This window comes from Salvelinus namaycush, chromosome 40 (assembly GCF_016432855.1).
Source record: "Salvelinus namaycush isolate Seneca chromosome 40, SaNama_1.0, whole genome shotgun sequence".
Lineage (NCBI taxonomy): Eukaryota > Metazoa > Chordata > Actinopteri > Salmoniformes > Salmonidae > Salvelinus > Salvelinus namaycush.
The window spans coordinates 3,278,087-3,295,138 of NC_052346.1; the positions used below are offsets into that span (position 1 = coordinate 3,278,087).

The 17,052-nt window shown below is 44.9% G+C and overlaps 1 protein-coding gene across 2 annotated transcripts in view; it reads left to right on the forward strand.

Moving 5' to 3' along the window:
• Positions 1-17,052, forward strand: part of appa (amyloid beta (A4) precursor protein a) — a 42,083-nt gene that overhangs the window by 11,231 nt on the left and 13,800 nt on the right. For both annotated transcript variants that reach the window (XM_038980205.1, XM_038980206.1), the window contains exons 2-7: positions 11,284-11,451; positions 13,539-13,668; positions 13,934-14,046; positions 14,488-14,672; positions 15,208-15,494; positions 15,922-16,089. In XM_038980205.1, coding sequence (XP_038836133.1) covers positions 11,284-11,451; positions 13,539-13,668; positions 13,934-14,046; positions 14,488-14,672; positions 15,208-15,494; positions 15,922-16,089 — 1,051 coding nt within the window. The remainder of the gene's footprint in view (positions 1-11,283; positions 11,452-13,538; positions 13,669-13,933; positions 14,047-14,487; positions 14,673-15,207; positions 15,495-15,921; positions 16,090-17,052) is intronic.

Sequence of the window (17,052 nt, forward strand, 5' to 3'; positions counted from 1 at the left end):
TCATTGCTCGTGTTTATTGGCCCAAACAAGTCTCTTCTTCTTCTTCTTATTATTGGTGTCCTTTAGTAGTGGTTTCTTTGCAGCAATTCAACCATGAAGGCCTGATTCACGCAGTCTCCTCTGAACAGTTGATGTTGTGATGTCTGTTACTTGATCTCTGAAGCATTTATTTGGTCTACAATTTCTGAGGCTGGTAACTCTAATGAACTTATCCTCTGCAGCAGAGGTAACGCCGGGTCTTCCTTTCCTGTGGCGGTCCTCATGAGTGCCAGTTTCATCATAGAGCTTGATGGGTTTTGCGACTGCACTGTAATGGACTGTCATTTCTCTTTGCTTATTTGAGCTGTTCTTGCCATAATATGGACTTGGTATTTTACTAAATAGGGATATATTCTGTATACCACCCCTACCTTGTCACAACACAACTGATTGGCTCAAACGCATTAAGAAGGAAAGAAATTCCACAAATTAATTTTTACCAAGGCGCACCTGTTAGTTGAAATGCATTCCAGGTGACTACCTCATGAAGCTGGTTGAGAGAATGCCAAGCGTGTGCAAAGGGTGGCTACTTTGAAGAATGTAAAATGTATTTAGATTTGTTTAGCACTTTTTTGGTTACTACATGATTTCCATGTGTTCCATGTGTTCAAATAGTAAAAATAACAAAAAAAAACTTGAATGAGTAGATGTCAACTTTTTTGGAGACTTTTTTGTAGGCTGTCATTGTAAATAAGAATTTGTTCTTAACTGACTTGCTAGTTAAAAAAAATACAGTGCATTCGGAAAGTATTCAGACCCCTGACTATTTCCACATTTTGTTATGTTACTGTCGACTGTCGTCATAGGGACACAGTAGCACATCTCGGCCAGATGGGAAAAGACGTCATGGCCACGGCAACCAGTCTTCCGTTCCGGGTGCAGGGTGTAATTGGAATGTTGGCAGGCAGGGTGTGAGGGAAACGAAGGGCTGACTGCCCTCTAATCACTGTAACACACTCCCACACCCAACCTACCCGAGGATCCGGTCCCAGAGACTAGCACCGATAGCATTACACACACACACACACTCATAAACAGACACACCCTCCAAAGACCAAGCACATGTACCATTTTCCCATAGCGTCCAACCCGTATTCCAAACAGAACAGGGCTCTGTCCTCCAGGTCAGTGGTGGGAAAAGTACTAACTTGAGTAAAAGTAAAGATGCCTTAATAGAAAATGACTAGACTAAAAGTGAAAGTCACCCAGTGAAATACTATTTGAGTAAAAGTGGTGGAAAAGTACAATTGTCAGACTTGAGTAAGTAAATGCTATTCATCAAATTCCTTATATTGTGCAAACCAGATGGCACAATTTAAAAAAATTTCCTTTTAATTTAAGGACAGCCAGGGGCACACTCCAACATTCAGACACCATTTACATGCGCAATATGTGTTTAGTATCCACCAGATCAGAGGCAGTAGGGATGATAGGTGCCTGAATTGGACCATATTGCTGTTGTGCCTGAGCATTTGAAATGTAACGAGTTATTTTGGGTGTCAGGGAAAATGGGTGTTAAGTACATATTTTCTTTAGGAATGTAGTGGAGTATATTAAAAGTAGTCAAAAAAAAAAAAATATATATATAGTAAAGATACCCAAGAAAACTACTTAAGTAGTATTCAAAGTATTTTTATTTGTTTGTAAGTCAGTCTGTCTATGTTTTTATACAAGGCCTCTGGCTATGTCTCTTTCCTCCCCAGTCATTGTTGTGTCTGTCTACTCAGTATCTGTCTGTCATTCTTCTCAATCTGTTTATGGTCTGTCTCTATACGGCCTGGCTGCATCTAAAATGGCATCCTATTACCTTTACAGTACACAACTTTTGACCAGAGCACATTTCAAACACAGCCAGGGAGCACACCATAGAGTGTTGTACTAGTAGTGCACTACATGGGGAATAGGGTGCCATTTCAGACTCACTCTGTGTCTCTGGTGGGTAGAGACAGGCAGAGGACACTCTCCAGACTCCCGTGTCCGTACACTCTCCAGACATAATAGCTGATCTCGGGCGACACTCGCTCCGCCAGAGGGTCTTCCTAGGTCTGAAGCTGATCCCAGTGGCAGGCCTGGGTCACTCAGATAACACCACCGCAACAGAGCCAGAATTAATGCCGCCCCGGGATTGTGGGACTGGTTCACAGAACAGGGCCTGGGAGGATTAAATCAATGTGTGTGTGTGATGATATTATACACTTGTTCTTCAGTGTGTGTATGCGTGTATGTACGCCACTGCACGTGCATGCATATGAGGTGCGGGTGTGCATGTTCGTTTTCATGCTAATAGAATGACAAAGCAGAGGGTGGACCCAGCCGGAAGAATTATAACCCCTGGTCAAAACCCACGAGATCCCCATGCAAACCAAAGGGAAGCACCCTATACCCATTGGTCGAGCTAGAGGAACGGTCAGTGACCCACCAATAATAGCACAATGACACATTCTCACTGGACAATAGGTACCAGGCAAGTTTTCTGTTAAACCAAACGAGTCAATACTGACGCAAAGACTGTGACTCTTGGATACAATATGGAGCAAAGATCATGTGTGATAGAGACCTGGTATGTTTTGTCTGGTTTCAATATAGGTCACTGAACGAGGTCACCCGACTGAAATGAGGCCATGATTCAATTCAAATAACTTTTTGTCCTGTGTAGGGCTGACCCCATTTTTTTTTATTTTTTTTGTCGACTGGTGGATTGTTTGGTTGGTAGGCTGTTGGTTGACCGATCCTTTTTTTAACTCTTAGAGTAAAAACAGTATTTATTGCATGTCTTTGACACCTTTCTCAGTGGACTAATCCATTGCGGAGGCCGCGGGGATGGCACAGAGTAGTACATTTACCATTAATTCCCATCATTTCTAATCTACAATGTTTGTTTGGTTACCGTAATTTCTGTTAATGCAATATACCCAGGTCTGCTTCCCTTACACACTATCATAGAAAATAAGCCACGTTGATAGTTTGTCTCTGTGTAAGTATGTCGACAGTACGTTCCTACTAGTACCAGCAACCAGCTGGCTAGGCGCTGTCCAAAGATTATGCGTGGGTATAGGATTGACTGACTTTATTTTCAGAAACGGACACTGTCTGTTTCATGGCCCACTTTCAGGATGAGACAAATCTTCCCTGTGTTTTCAGGCGGTGGCTGGATCTATTGTAATGCGTGTTCTAGTTTCCATGGCATCACCTTTTTGCTGGTGAAGATGTGTGCAACTGGGATCACTAACCAATGCAGTGCACCAGCGCCAAAGGCGTGATTGATGAGAGCAGTCTCCCATGTGCTGTGCTAGTAAGGCTAGTACCAGCAGTACCACGCTTTGGATTAAGGTAGATTTACATTGGGGAGTACTGTCATTTCTATGTGAATTACACTTAGGAGCAGTCTGGTCGAATGCCTTTCTTCCCGATTCTCCCAGAGAATTGCCCGATGTGCTATCACTTTACATTTGGTGTGCCGCGGTTGACCATTAATTGCACAGGTATAAATTGTTTGTTGGCCGTTTGTGGGGAAAACTCTTGATGTTGCGAGCCGGGACTGTTATTCCTGTATTTCCCTAAATGAAGCTTAAGTCAACTGTATTAGCCTTTTTACTGTGTGCTTACGACAACAGTACATAGGTCTGTGTTACCTCCAATATGGTCCTATGTGGGGTACTTTACATGCAATATCTAGTTCGGTGGTGCAGTAGTGAGACAACAGTATCTTGTTGTGACAGCAGCAGGAGGGTACCATGGGTGGTATCAGTGTGGATTGGGCCCTCTGTGGGATATCTCGGCCAGGCAGCTCAGCGTAATCCCCCACCCAGCTTACTGCCGGCAGGCTGGCCAGCCGATAGATGAGATTGCAATGCTGGCGATGGATGAGAGTGGGCAGAGGCAAGCGATGGAGCAGGTGGCTCAGGGAAAGCCCTGTCTCCTCATGTCCACTACTCCTCTGTTCTATTATTCGCTTTCTCTCTCCCGTCTCTCTCTCATGTTTTGAACCCTGCAACTAGGAGAATCGTTAATCATTACTGTTCTACCTCTACCGACTGGTTTGTGCTCCAGGGTGAAGTTTTCCCAAGGTACATATCGAGGATCTGCTTTCCCTCCCCCGTTCCTAACCTTAAACTTTGGGTCAGCTTTGTATTTCCTGCACTAAGATCCAGGGGCAACTTCACCCTACTCCGCAGGTGCTCAAAGTTTATACACCTTACGTACATCACCATACTTGAACCTCATACGCACAAAGCCTCATTGTCCATTTATATCCCGCCCTCTTTCGTCTCTCGCTTTGTTGCTTTCTCTCTCGCTCTTTCTAACCTTTCCATTCCAAACAGTCTGATTTACAAGACTGCAGTGGGATTTGGCTGCTCCCCAGGCCCCCCCCCCCCAACTGTTTGCAGAGGGATGGAGAAGAGAGGGGGATGGAGAAGCGAGGGAATAGAGGAAGGACATGATTTACAAGGCAAAAACAGATGAGGTGATTTTGAATACTGGAAGAGTGGTTTAGAGAGAGGGAGAGTGTTCACACATCAGAGTAGCGGGTAGGTCTAAAAGCAATATAGGGATTGCTCCACCTAGGCCTCTGTTCCAATTTCTTCACATTTAAGACACTTAACATCTAAGTGATAAGTAGATGGGGGGGCGCGACATGGAACTGGGTCAAATTTCAAACACATTCTAAAGTCCTTTATACATCAGCAGTTGTCACAAAGTGGAATTGGGTCATCGTAGTCTTTCTATAACAATAACCTTTTTCACACTATTGTGTCAACCTGAACTGTGCTCTTTTGGCTCGCTTTCCAGTGAGTACTGACTGGGACCATGGCCAGCCTGCTTTTGTTACGAACTGCTTCTTTCCAGCATGATTTGAGTGGGGCATGGCAAGCTAACTATGCCTATATTCACTTTGGGCTGGAAACGGATATGTTAGGGGGCCAGCTCAGCTCGTTTTTAGTAACTGGACCTAAATCAAATCAAATCAAGTTTATTTTATATAGCCCTTCGTACATCAGCTAATATCTCGAAGTGCTGTACAGAAACCCAGCCTAAAACCCCAAACAGCAAGCAATGCAGGTGTAGAAGCACGGCGGCTAGGAAAAACTCCCTAGAAAGGCCAAAACCTAGGAAGAAACCTAGAGAGGAACCAGGCTATGAGGGGTGGCCAGTCCTCTTCTGGCTGTGCCGGGTGGAGATTATAACAGAACATGGCCAAGATGTTCAAATGTTCATAAATGACCAGCATGGTCAAATAATAATCAGGAGTAAATGTCAGTTGGCTTTTCATAGCCGATCATTAAGAGTATCTCTACCGCTCCTGCGGTCTCTAGAGAGTTGAAAACAGCAGGTCTGGGGCAGGTAGCACGTCCGGTGGACAGGTCAGGGTTCCATAGCCGCAGGCAGAACAGTTGAAACTGGAACAGCAGCAAGGCCAGGTGGACTGGGGACAGCAAGGAGTCATCATGCCCGGTAGTCCTGACGCATGGTCCTAGGGCTCAGGTCCTCCGAGAGAGAGAAAGAAAGAGAGAAGGAGAGAATTAGAGAGAGCATACTTAAATTCACACAGGACACCGGATAAGACAGGAGAAGTACTCCAGATATAACCAACTGACCCTAGCCCCCCGACACAAACTATTGCAGCATAAATACTGGAGGCTGAGACAGGAGGGGTCAGGAGACACTGTGGCCCCATTCGATGATACCCCCGGACAGGGCCAAACAGGAAGGACCTAGCGATGTGAAAAGAAAATATCAAAGCAATATGGTTTTGGTTGGTATGATAATGTGGGTATAGGAGCGTCATGTGCTATCTGACCCGATCTACAGGGTTCTCCAACTCCAATCATTTTGCGTGCAGACTTTTGATCCAGCCCTGCAGTAATGCACATTATTCAAATATTAAACTAAAGGTTGTCTCTCTGGACCGGAATTAGCTGAATCAGGTTTGTCAGTAACTGCAGGGCTGGATCAAAAGTTGGAGAACCCTGTTCTACACCATTGATTTCTTGTAGAGCAGAACTAAGACTGACCTTGCACACACATCACAAGGGAGGTGTACCTTTCCACTAGTGTAAATATACAGAAGAAAATGACATGACTGACAAGCAGATGTTTCAGCTAACTGCAGATCTACCCACTGGGCAAGGGCATCAGTTCAACGGCTAGATTTGATTTACATTTGATTGATATATATATATATATATATATTTGATTTATATATATATATATATATATATATATATATATATATATATATGTATGTGTATATATATGTATATGTGTATATATGTATATATATATATGTATATGTGTGTGTATAATATATAAATATATTTTAAAAAATATATATTTTTTGCTACTCCTCAACAAAAGAACATCTTAGTTGACTGACAGCCTATCGGCCAAACAATTGACCCGTTGACTAATTGGGGTCAGTCCTACAGTGTCCAATGACTATATAGAGCAGCAGTCTCTAAGGTGCAAGGTTGAGTACCAGGTGGTAGCCGGCTAGTAACAGTGACTAAAGTTCAAGGTAGAGTACTGGGCGGAAGCCTAAGTGACTGTTTAACTGTCTGATGACCTGGAAATAGAAGCTGTTTTTCAGTCTCTCGGTTGTAGATGATAGCAGGGTGAACAGGCCATGGCTGCAGTAGCTGAGGTCCTGACTCCTTGCTGATCTTCTTGGCCTTCCTGTGACACTGGGTGCTGTAGATGTCCTGGAGGGCAGGCAGTGTGGCCCCGGGGATGCGTTGGGCTGACCGAACCACCCTCTGGAGAGCCCTGTGGTTGCAATTGCTATACCAGGTGGCGATACAGCCTGATTGGATACTCTCAATGGCGCATCTGTAGAAGTTTGTGGTTGAATAGGCACTTGCGCCTTTTTCACCACACTGTCTGTGAATGGATCATTTCAGCTTGTCAGTGACGTGCACGCCAAGGAACTTAAAGCTTTTCACCTTCTCTACTGCAGATCAGTGGTTTTGGATGGGGGTGTGCTCTCTCTGCTGTCCACGATCAGCTCCTTCATTTTGTTGATGTTGAGGGAGAGGGTATTTTCCTGGGCCCTCTCCTCCCTGTAGGCTGTCTCGTCCATTTTGGTAATCAGGCCTGCCACTTTTGTCTGCAAACTTGATGATTAAGTTGGAGACGCGCATTGCCATGTGAACAGGGGGGTACAGGATGGGGGCTGAGCACTCACCCTTGTGGAGGTGTTGTTGCCTACCTTCACCACCTGGGGTCGTGCCTTCTGGAACATGTCAACACAAAGCTGACTCTAGGGTCATGATCATTGTGCACCATACCGAAGAAAACTGACAAACACAGAATGACTTCTTGAAGTTGTCCAATAAGAAACACTCATTGTCGTTTTCCGTTGCAAAAAGTGGAGGCCAACCACCCCGTTTTGGAGTAGTTGGAAGGTCTATTTCCCTACTTTTGAGAAGCGCTGGCTATTGTACCAGGGGACATCTAGCAATTGCCCTAAGCTAGAGATATGCTAACTTCAATTATCTCCGAACTGCACGCAGAGACACAAAAATGGTATCCATGAGTTTGTCTAAGTAGAAAAACGACCCCCGCCCCCCCCCCCGGTAAACAACTGGATGCATACGGTTTTCAGGGAAAATAGAAAGAGCCTGTGACGTGACTTCTGCTTTTGGACATTAACAAGGCGACACTCCATCTTAACTCCTCCTCCACATTTACTGGATTGGTTGACCAGTGCAGAACAGAACCTCTCCCAACATTTATTTTTTTCTCGTCAGGAATGCACCGCTCAGGCATTTGTTACGCCTGCTACGTTACTTCACTCAGTACAGATACCGGGGTATTTCGAAATACAGACTATGATTTTCATTACTGTTAAAAATATGTATATACTAGGGTTGCACATTTTGGGGGATTTTCAGAGGTGGAAACTTTCTATGGGAATATATGCATATTAATACCATTTTAAATGTAGATGTATTTTGCATTGGATATATTTACCATATCATATGGAGACAGAAACATAAACCTTTTACCTTATCATAAGTAGACCACCATTGCAAATGATTAAATCCTTCCAATAGAAATAAAAAATACAATTTAGTTACGAATTGAACTTTATTTAAATGAGTTGACTCTTCACATGGGATGATTTCACTGAACAACAAAAGGGAATATTGAAGGATCCCCAATGATCCATAATATGTCCCAAAAACATTTTTCAACACATCTGTAAAATGATAACCAAAGCTTTAGTTTCTAGACTGTCTTCCTCTCAGGCTTCCATGTCTTCTCCCTGGACCTCCTCACTGTCCAACTCTTGAACATCAAAACTCACATGGTAGCAAAAACTAACTAGCAGAAATTGTTAACAAGTTAGAAATGATTTAAACATACTTTGCTGTAGGCTACTATTTACTAGTTAACAAAAAATCATGTATGTTATATAAAGTATATTCACCCCACCCAGTATTATAATCAAAACTTACCAGAAAGCATGTAGTCCTTGGCTCAGACAGTGTAGTATCAATATCATCTCATTAGTGTGCAAGATCTTGAGAATCAGCTGTACATGCACAATTCCATTGAATTGGGTATAGTTTAACCAAAATATGTCACCTAGAATTGCCTTGTGTATCCCACAAAAAGGTTCACTGTTATAATCTAACTTTTTTGATGACTTTAAGCAAAATCTGCCAAATTCCAGGGCTTAACTTCCCATGGAAAATTTCCAGAATTTTACCGGAGTTTCCGACCCTTTGCAACCCTAGTATATACTTTTTTTTGGGGGGGCACCCCCTGTTTCGCGGTGTGTCACTACTTATAACTACAAGCTAAGTATAAATAATAAATCTAAGATGTCAAATGTTATCCGGGTTTGATAGCTAAGGGGCTCGATGTCAAGATCAAGCTTCTTGGTTACAGCAGACATTCAATCCCCTCCTGGAGAGAGATCCCTGTTACCTAAATGGATTTGTGGGTTGCATTTTTTTTTATAGTGCCCCTTTTATGCACATTTGGTAATACTGTATACACTGGTATGGTACAGAAACGGTATGACTGGAAATCTAGATACTGTACACATGGACGAATACATACATACACACACACACTTCTTTTAACCTGTTTGTGGGTTTTATAACAATCTGGCCTTAAATGGCCATGTACTGTTATCTCCACCCGGCACAGCCAGAAGAGGACTGGCCACCCTTCAGAGTCTGGTTTCTTCGTAGGTTCCAGCCTTTCTAGGGAGTTTTTCCTAGCCACTGTGCTTCTACATCTGCATTGCTTGCTGTTTGTGGTTTTCGGCTGGGTTTCTGTATGGCACTTTGACCTCTACGGATGTAAAAAGGGCTTTATAAATACATTTGATTGATAGAAGACACTAACACAAGTGATTTCACCTGTTTTTCAACTGTGTCTGCGTGTGTGTGCATGTGTCTGAGGGATTTACAGATTTGCTTGGCGCTAGGGCATGTGGCCTAACAGGTTGGCTTGAAGGACATGAACCTCTTTAGGCGACACATCCGTCCCTCAGAACTACATTGCAATCTGATCTGTCAGAGTGTGTGTGTGTGTACATGTGCATGCCAGAATGTGTGCGTGCACTGAGTGCGCGTGCAAATGAATGGGTGTGTGCGCGTGCAAATGAATGGGTGTGTGCGCGTGCAAATGAATGGGTGTGTGCGTGTGCAAATGAATGGGCGTGTGCGTGTGCATATGAATGTGCGCGTGCATATGAATGGGCTTGTGCTCGTGTCTGAATGGGCGTGTTTCTGTGAATGTGTGTGTCTGTGAATGTGCGTGCACTGTCTGTGTGTGTGGATAAGGATTACATTGTGCATTAGCTCGGAAAAGAATCAAGTCCATTCACAGTATGTCATCCTCTACTTCACAAACATTTGTTTTACTGCCAAACCACTAACAAGATTATAGAAAAACACAATGCAATCAGTCTCTTTCTCTCCTCTCGCTCTCTCTCTTCTCCCTCGTTCCCTAGTGCAATGCTTTCTTTCAGTCTTTTGTTTGTCCCCACCTCCCTTCTTACAGGATTGTCATTACAAAACCTCCTTATGCAGTAGCAATGGACACATACGCACACACACACAAACATACTCGCAGAGATAATGTACACACATCAATAGAGTTACATAATATAATTAGTACCCGCGAATAGGCATTGGATGGACAACAAAGGGGCGCGCACACACGTGAGCCAAGCCAAGCATGCATACCCCTTGGCAGGCTGGCACACTACAGTACATGTTCTTTCTCAGTGCTGCCACCTGTAGGATATTGAGAATATGTGCGTGTGTATGCAGTCCAATGTGTGTGCGTGCCTGCGTGTGTAAAAGCTTTAGGTTGGGGAGGTTTCATATGAGACTGCTATGGGGTTTTCAATCACAATTCAGTAGGAAAGTCTACAGTAGCAATTATTTTCTCTCACCATCAAAGAACGTCAAAGAAAGCCTCTCCTTTTGCCATTGATGGGTGTAGTGTGAATTTGCCCCTAGGATGCTGATCTTGGGTCAGTTTTGCATTTCTCCCACATATCTTAAAAGTTAGGATTGGGGTAGGGGAAGCTGATCCTAGACCTGTACTGAGGGGAACCTCACACCGGAGCCTCATTGATGTAACAAGTCCATGCCTGAAACGCCACCCAAACTCTAATCTGTGCATCTATCCCAAAGGCGCACTATTGAGCCCTGATCAAAAGTAGTTTGCGAATAAAGGGGCTATCTCCTCCCTCGGCCCTTTGTCTTTTCCCCACTTACACCTCAAGCCATCTTCCCCCTATTTTTCCGTCTTTGTTCTCCTCTTATTCCTGCCTCTCCCGCTTTTTTTCTTTAATCATTACCCCGTTCTCTTCCTTAAACTGAAAGTGTGTTTCTCCAATCGTCCATCACTGTCCTCTCTATTCCCTCCATCCATTCCTTCTCTACATCATTCTGACGTTTTATGAAAATGTATTTTTTAAACATTCTTTGTATTATATTGTTCTATGTGTCATGTATTGCCAATTCTTTGTGGAGCATGTTTTAGAAACTACTGCCATCTTGAACAAGTCTCCCTGGCAAACAACAATGACAGCAAACTGTATAAATAAAAGCTAAATGAAAGGAACCTTTTTCGTAAAATGTTGTATCAAATATTTTCTGCGGACCATTTGGATTTCTCACTTCTCGCACATGCCTACCTAATACTACAGAACGAGAGTAAATTAACAATTCTCTTTTTGTCTCTCCATCCCTCCACTTCTCCCTCCCTCTCAAGGTGCCGACAGATGGTGGGATGGGCCTGCTGGCGGAGCCCCAGGTGGCCATGTTCTGTGGGAAGCTCAACATGCATGTGGATGTCCAGAGCGGCAAATGGGAGTCAGACCCCTCCGGCACCAAGAGCTGTATCGGCACCAAGGAGGGCATCCTGCAGTACTGTCAGGAGGTATGGAGATTGGGGTTGGATATGATATGATACGATACAATAACTTAATGTACACTCCCGGTCAAAAGTTTTAGAACACCTACTCATTCAAATGTTTTCCTTTATATATTTTTCTTTATTCTACATTGTAGAATAATAGTGAAGACATCAAAACAATGAAATAACACATGGAATCATGTAGTAACCAAAAAATCTAAATATATTTGAGGTTCGTCTTCCTGGTAAAATAGCCCTTACAGAGCCTAGAGGTGTGATGGGTCATTTGTCCTGTTGATTAACAAATGATAGTCCCACTAAGCCCAAACCATGTGGGTTGGCGTATCGCTGCAGGAACCAATAATCTCCAATTTGGACTCCAGACCAAAGGACACATTTCCACCAGTCTAATGTCCATTGCTCATGTTCCTTGGCCCAAGCAAGTATCTTCTAATTGGTGTCCTTTAGTAGTGGTTTCTTTGCAGCAATTCGACCATCAAGACCTGATAGACTTTCATTCATAGCGCTACACGCTAGTCAGCATTAGCTTGCGAAACTACCTCTAACTTCCTTCATACTGGACACAGAGACATAATGTTATTCACGAGTTCATCTGACTCTGGAGAAGTAAAGTGGCCTCGTTGGCAAAATCCCGAAGTGTCCCTTTAAGAGTGTTGGGCCAGTAACCTAAAGATCGCTGCTTCGAATCCCTGAGCCGACTCTCTGAAAAATCTGACGTACCTTTGAGCAAAGCACTTAACCCTAATTGCTCCAGGATCACCATCAGTAATGACTTATTCTCCAAGGGTGTCTCAGGGAGTGGGATATGCATAACTAATTTTCAATTCACATATGTGTATATAATACACACTTGCACATGTATGAAATAGGACAAATGAAAGCACCCACATTATTATTAGTAGTAGTATTCTGGCGTTGCAAGCACTATGCTCTACCAACTAAGCTACAGAGGACCTACTATAATGTCCATAGACATGGAAATTAATTTTGTTAGGTCACCGTACTAAATACACTTATGTAATTTAGCAGACGCTCTTATCCAGAGCGACTTACAGTAGTGAGTGCATACATTTTCATATTTGTTCGTACTAGTTCCTCGTGGGAATCAAACCCACAACCCTGGCGTTGCAAGTGCCATGCTCTACCAACTAAGCCACACGGGACCTATACACAATATAAATGCACTATAATACAACAACATGCAATGCAAAAATACTGCAAAGTGAGAACACACATGGGAGAGAAGGGACAGGGAGGGGAATGAGAGAGGGATGTATCCAAATGTATCAGCATCCTGCAGTACTGGTAGGAGGAGAGAAGAGGGAGTAGAAAGGGTGTCTTTGGCATCAACCAGGACTGCCCGGAGGTGGGAGAGGAAGGGGGGGATAGATGGGGAGGAGAGACGTGAATCAAGAGCTACATATTGCCAGGAGCTAGGCGGGAGGGAAGGTGGTAGAGTTGGGGGGAGCTGAAGAATCAAGAGCCAAATCGTCACCCTGCAATATTGCTGGGAGAGGGTGGGAGAGGGGGGGGGGGGGTTCAAGGTCAATAAATGTAATTCATTTACATGGCACAATACAGTTGAACTCTGAATTGTGTGATGAATAAACTAAAGGGAGGGAGAGAAAGAGACAACCGAAAGGCATGTGCATAGAGAGGAGTTGGAGTGTAATGCTGTTAAAATGGAGATTGAGAAGAATTGGGTCAGGGAAACGGTGGATAAATGACAAACCAATTGAAAGGGAGGAAAGGAGGGGTGGAGTGAGTTAGTGAAGTAATTGGATGAGAGGAGCAGAACAAAGTAATACTTGGAGAGGTGGATTAGAGAAGAACTGAGAACAATTAAAAGGGGAGAGGGGGATATAGAGAGAGGGGGGAGTAAGGAAGCAAGAGGGCTGTGACCGGATGTTAGGGACAGATGGGAGGATGTGGACGAACAGTGATTGGGAGAGAGCGAAAAAGAGTGCTCACCGCCCTGTGAACAGATGGGTGATGATGAGGGAGGATGAGAGATCAATCATAGATAGAAAATGGGATGGGGGGGTGAAAGGAGATAATGATAGACAGACTCCGTGTTTCTTCTCTCCCAGGTATACCCCGAGCTGCAGATCACCAATGTGGTGGAGGCCAACCAGCCAGTCAGCGTCCAGAACTGGTGCAAGAAGGGCCGCAAGCAGTGCCGCAGTCACCTGCACATCGTGGTGCCCTACCGATGCCTAGGTACAAATGCACTGTATGGGGGTGGGGTGTGGGGAGGCTTGAGTGTGCATAGGGGTGTGTTGGGTGGGGTTGACTGTGTGTAGGGGCAAAATATGTGTTGTGAGGGGGGAGAGAAAAAGAGATTGAGGGATAAATTGAGATTTATGTGTGCGTTTGTACTATTTGAATTCCATCCCTTAGTAAAAAGTGGTTATTTTGTTGTTGGCTGATGTTTTTTTATTTCTTATGTCTTTATATTTATTGGCTCTGTTTGTGCATGGTTCAGTGGGGGAGTTTGTCAGTGATGCCCTGCTGGTTCCTGATAAGTGCAAGTTCCTGCACCAGGAGCGCATGGACATGTGTGAGAGCCACCTGCACTGGCACACTGTGGCCAAAGAGGTGAGATCACGCGTGCACACGTACATGCATACAACGCCAGGCCTAATCGCCCAACGTCAGTGCCTGACCTCACTAATGCTCTTGTGGCTGATTGGAAGCAAGTCCCTGCAGTAATGTTCCAACATCTAGTGGATAGCCTTCCCAGAAGAGTGGAGGCTGTTATAGCAGCAAAGAGGGTCCAACTCCATATTAATACCCATGATTTTAGAATGAGATTTGTGTCAAGCAGGTGTCCACCTACTTTTGGGCATGTAGTGTATAATTCACAAAACCTGAAGCCGTATGAATCAATTCTCAGTAGTGCCGATTTAAGATCAGTTTTGCCTTTTAGATCACCATGAATAGAATGACATGGACAGGGGGGAACTGATCCTAGATCAGCGCTCCTACTCTTGGTACACGCAGCCCTTGCTCTAACTGCCCCATCCCTCTCTCACCCAGTCCTGTGGAGACCGCACTTTGAATCTCCACGACTACGGGATGCTGTTGCCGTGCGGCATCGACCGTTTCCGGGGGGTGGAGTTTGTGTGCTGTCCGTCAGACAGGGAGACCGACAGCACTGAGCAGGACGAGGACGACTCGGATGTGTGGTGGGGAGGAGCCGAGACTGACTACACTGACAACAGGTACACACACAGGAGCTCATACAGTACCCCCTTACATTCATACTTATACTATCCTCGTCCCTAGGCTATTGTGCACAGTGCATATCAGCCTGGGATATCAACAATTCAAAGTTGGCCTTAGTGGGAGAGACCATAGAATTCTATGGGAGTGACCTACTGAGTAAAGTATTTGTCATTTAATTTGAGCTAATCACACGACTGCGAGGCTGAACGTAAACTGAAGTGCGCATGACACATAGGGTAGGGGGAAGGTGTTGTGATTGGTTGGTACATTAAGCCAATGCCTATGCGCCTGGAGTTTCTACCGGTCTTTCGGTAGTGGCTAACAGCAGCTAAGTTTGACTCGCTGATCCACCAGACTTTTTGCCCATTTGGGCAGAAGTGTCTGGGAGCGAGATTATACTTATACCAGCACTCACACACAGTACACTCACTCATAACCACGTTACTCACACACATCCTCACCCCCCCCCCCCTATTTCTCTCCCTCTTTCTAACTACCTCTATCCTTCTCCCTCAATCATCCCTCTCGCAGTATGGCAAGGGGGGCAGCAGAGCCAGCTGGATTCACACCCCAGCAACAACAGGAGGAGGAGGAGACAGAGGAGACATCCCCTGCCATGGTAGAGGAAGATGAGGAAGAGGAGGGGCAGGAGGTGCTGGACAACGACCAGGATGGAGACGGGGATGAGGACGACGACGAGGAGGATGATGACGATGACGTCATTGACGAGCGCGATGATAGCGAGCCCACCACCAACATCGCCATGACTACCACCACCACTACTACTACCACCGAGTCTGTGGAGGAAGTGGTCAGAGGTGAGAGGGACTGGGAGGGCCAGGGACCGTGTGTGTACATAATTTACTCTGCTTGTCTATTTAAAGGTTGAGTGAGTGTATGCAGGGGTGGAATTGGGGGGGGGGGGGGCAGGCAATCTAGAAAGTCACCACTAAATTAGTAGGAATTCAGCTAAATCCCCATTCCACCACCCATATTTCACCCGAGTGTATGACATTACAGTGGTGTGTGTGTGTAAGTTCACACACCATTTGTATGCTCACGCCTGTACGATAATAAGAATGTGTTCCAAATGGCACCCTATTCCCTATATAGTCCACTACTTTTTGACCAGGGCCCATTGTGCACTGCTTTTGACCAGAGGCCTATGTAGGGAATAGGCCGGGTGCCATTTGGGACTCACCCTGTGTGTGTGTGTGTGCTGACGGCTCATTGCCCCCCTACCAGAGGTGTGTTGGGCGAATGCGGAGACGGGCCCATGCCGTGCCATGCTTGCACGCTGGTACTTTGACCGCGAGGAGGGCCGCTGTGCCCAGTTCATCTATGGCGGCTGCGGGGGCAACCGCAATAACTTTGAGTCGGAGGAGTACTGCCTGTCTGTATGCAGCAACGTCAGTAAGTCAGTCACACAGACAGCGTCCTGTCTACCTGTCTGTCTGCCTGCGTGTCCACGTCTGAAAGCTAGCCTCTGTCATTAGCCCTCTGGCTAGCTAGCTGCTAACCACGCTAATGCTAATTCACATTACATGCTAACCTCTGGTCTCACGAACCACCACTTGTACTGCCTGTCTGTCTGCTGCACTGTTAGTAAGTCAGTCACACAGACTACTTGTCTGTCTGCGTGTAGTGTCTATGTTGGCTAGTTACCGTCTGGCTAGCTGTTAACCATGCTAGTTCTCGCTAACCTGTGGGCTCACTTAACTAAATCTTGTTGTACTGCCTGTCTGCAGCATCGTCAGTCACACGGACAGCAGAGCTCCCTGCCTAACCGTCTGTCTGTGTGTTGCACTGTTAGTGTCCACGTCTGCTAGCTAGTTTCTGGTTAGCCGTCTAGCTAGCGTCTGGCCCTAGCCATCTGGCTACCTTGGTGCTAACTACACTAACCATGTCCGCTAACCACTCTGGTCTCACTAACCACCACGCATTGTGTGTTTACTGTAGGCTTGGGTGATATACCGTATACCGGGGTGTTTCGAAATACAGACTGTATGATTTTCAATACCGTTAAAAATAATTTATGTGTGTAGACTTTTTTTGTGGTGGGAGCACCCCCTGCCTCGCGGGGGTAGGGCCACTACGCCACTGCTTATAACCATAAGTTAAGTATAAATATAACAAATCTAAGATGTCAATTAAATGTTATCAGATCAATAGAAATCCAAAATGGATGGTGTTAAGAGATATATGGTAGGGGTTCAATGGAGCTGATGGGTGGGGACTAATAACAAGATAACCAATGTAAAACATACGGGGTCTGTAAAATGTATATAGGTTCAGAAATTTGTGCAATAGCACAGTTACAAATAGAAATCAAACTGGATGGACATCAGAAATGGAGGAAGGACTAAAAACAAACAA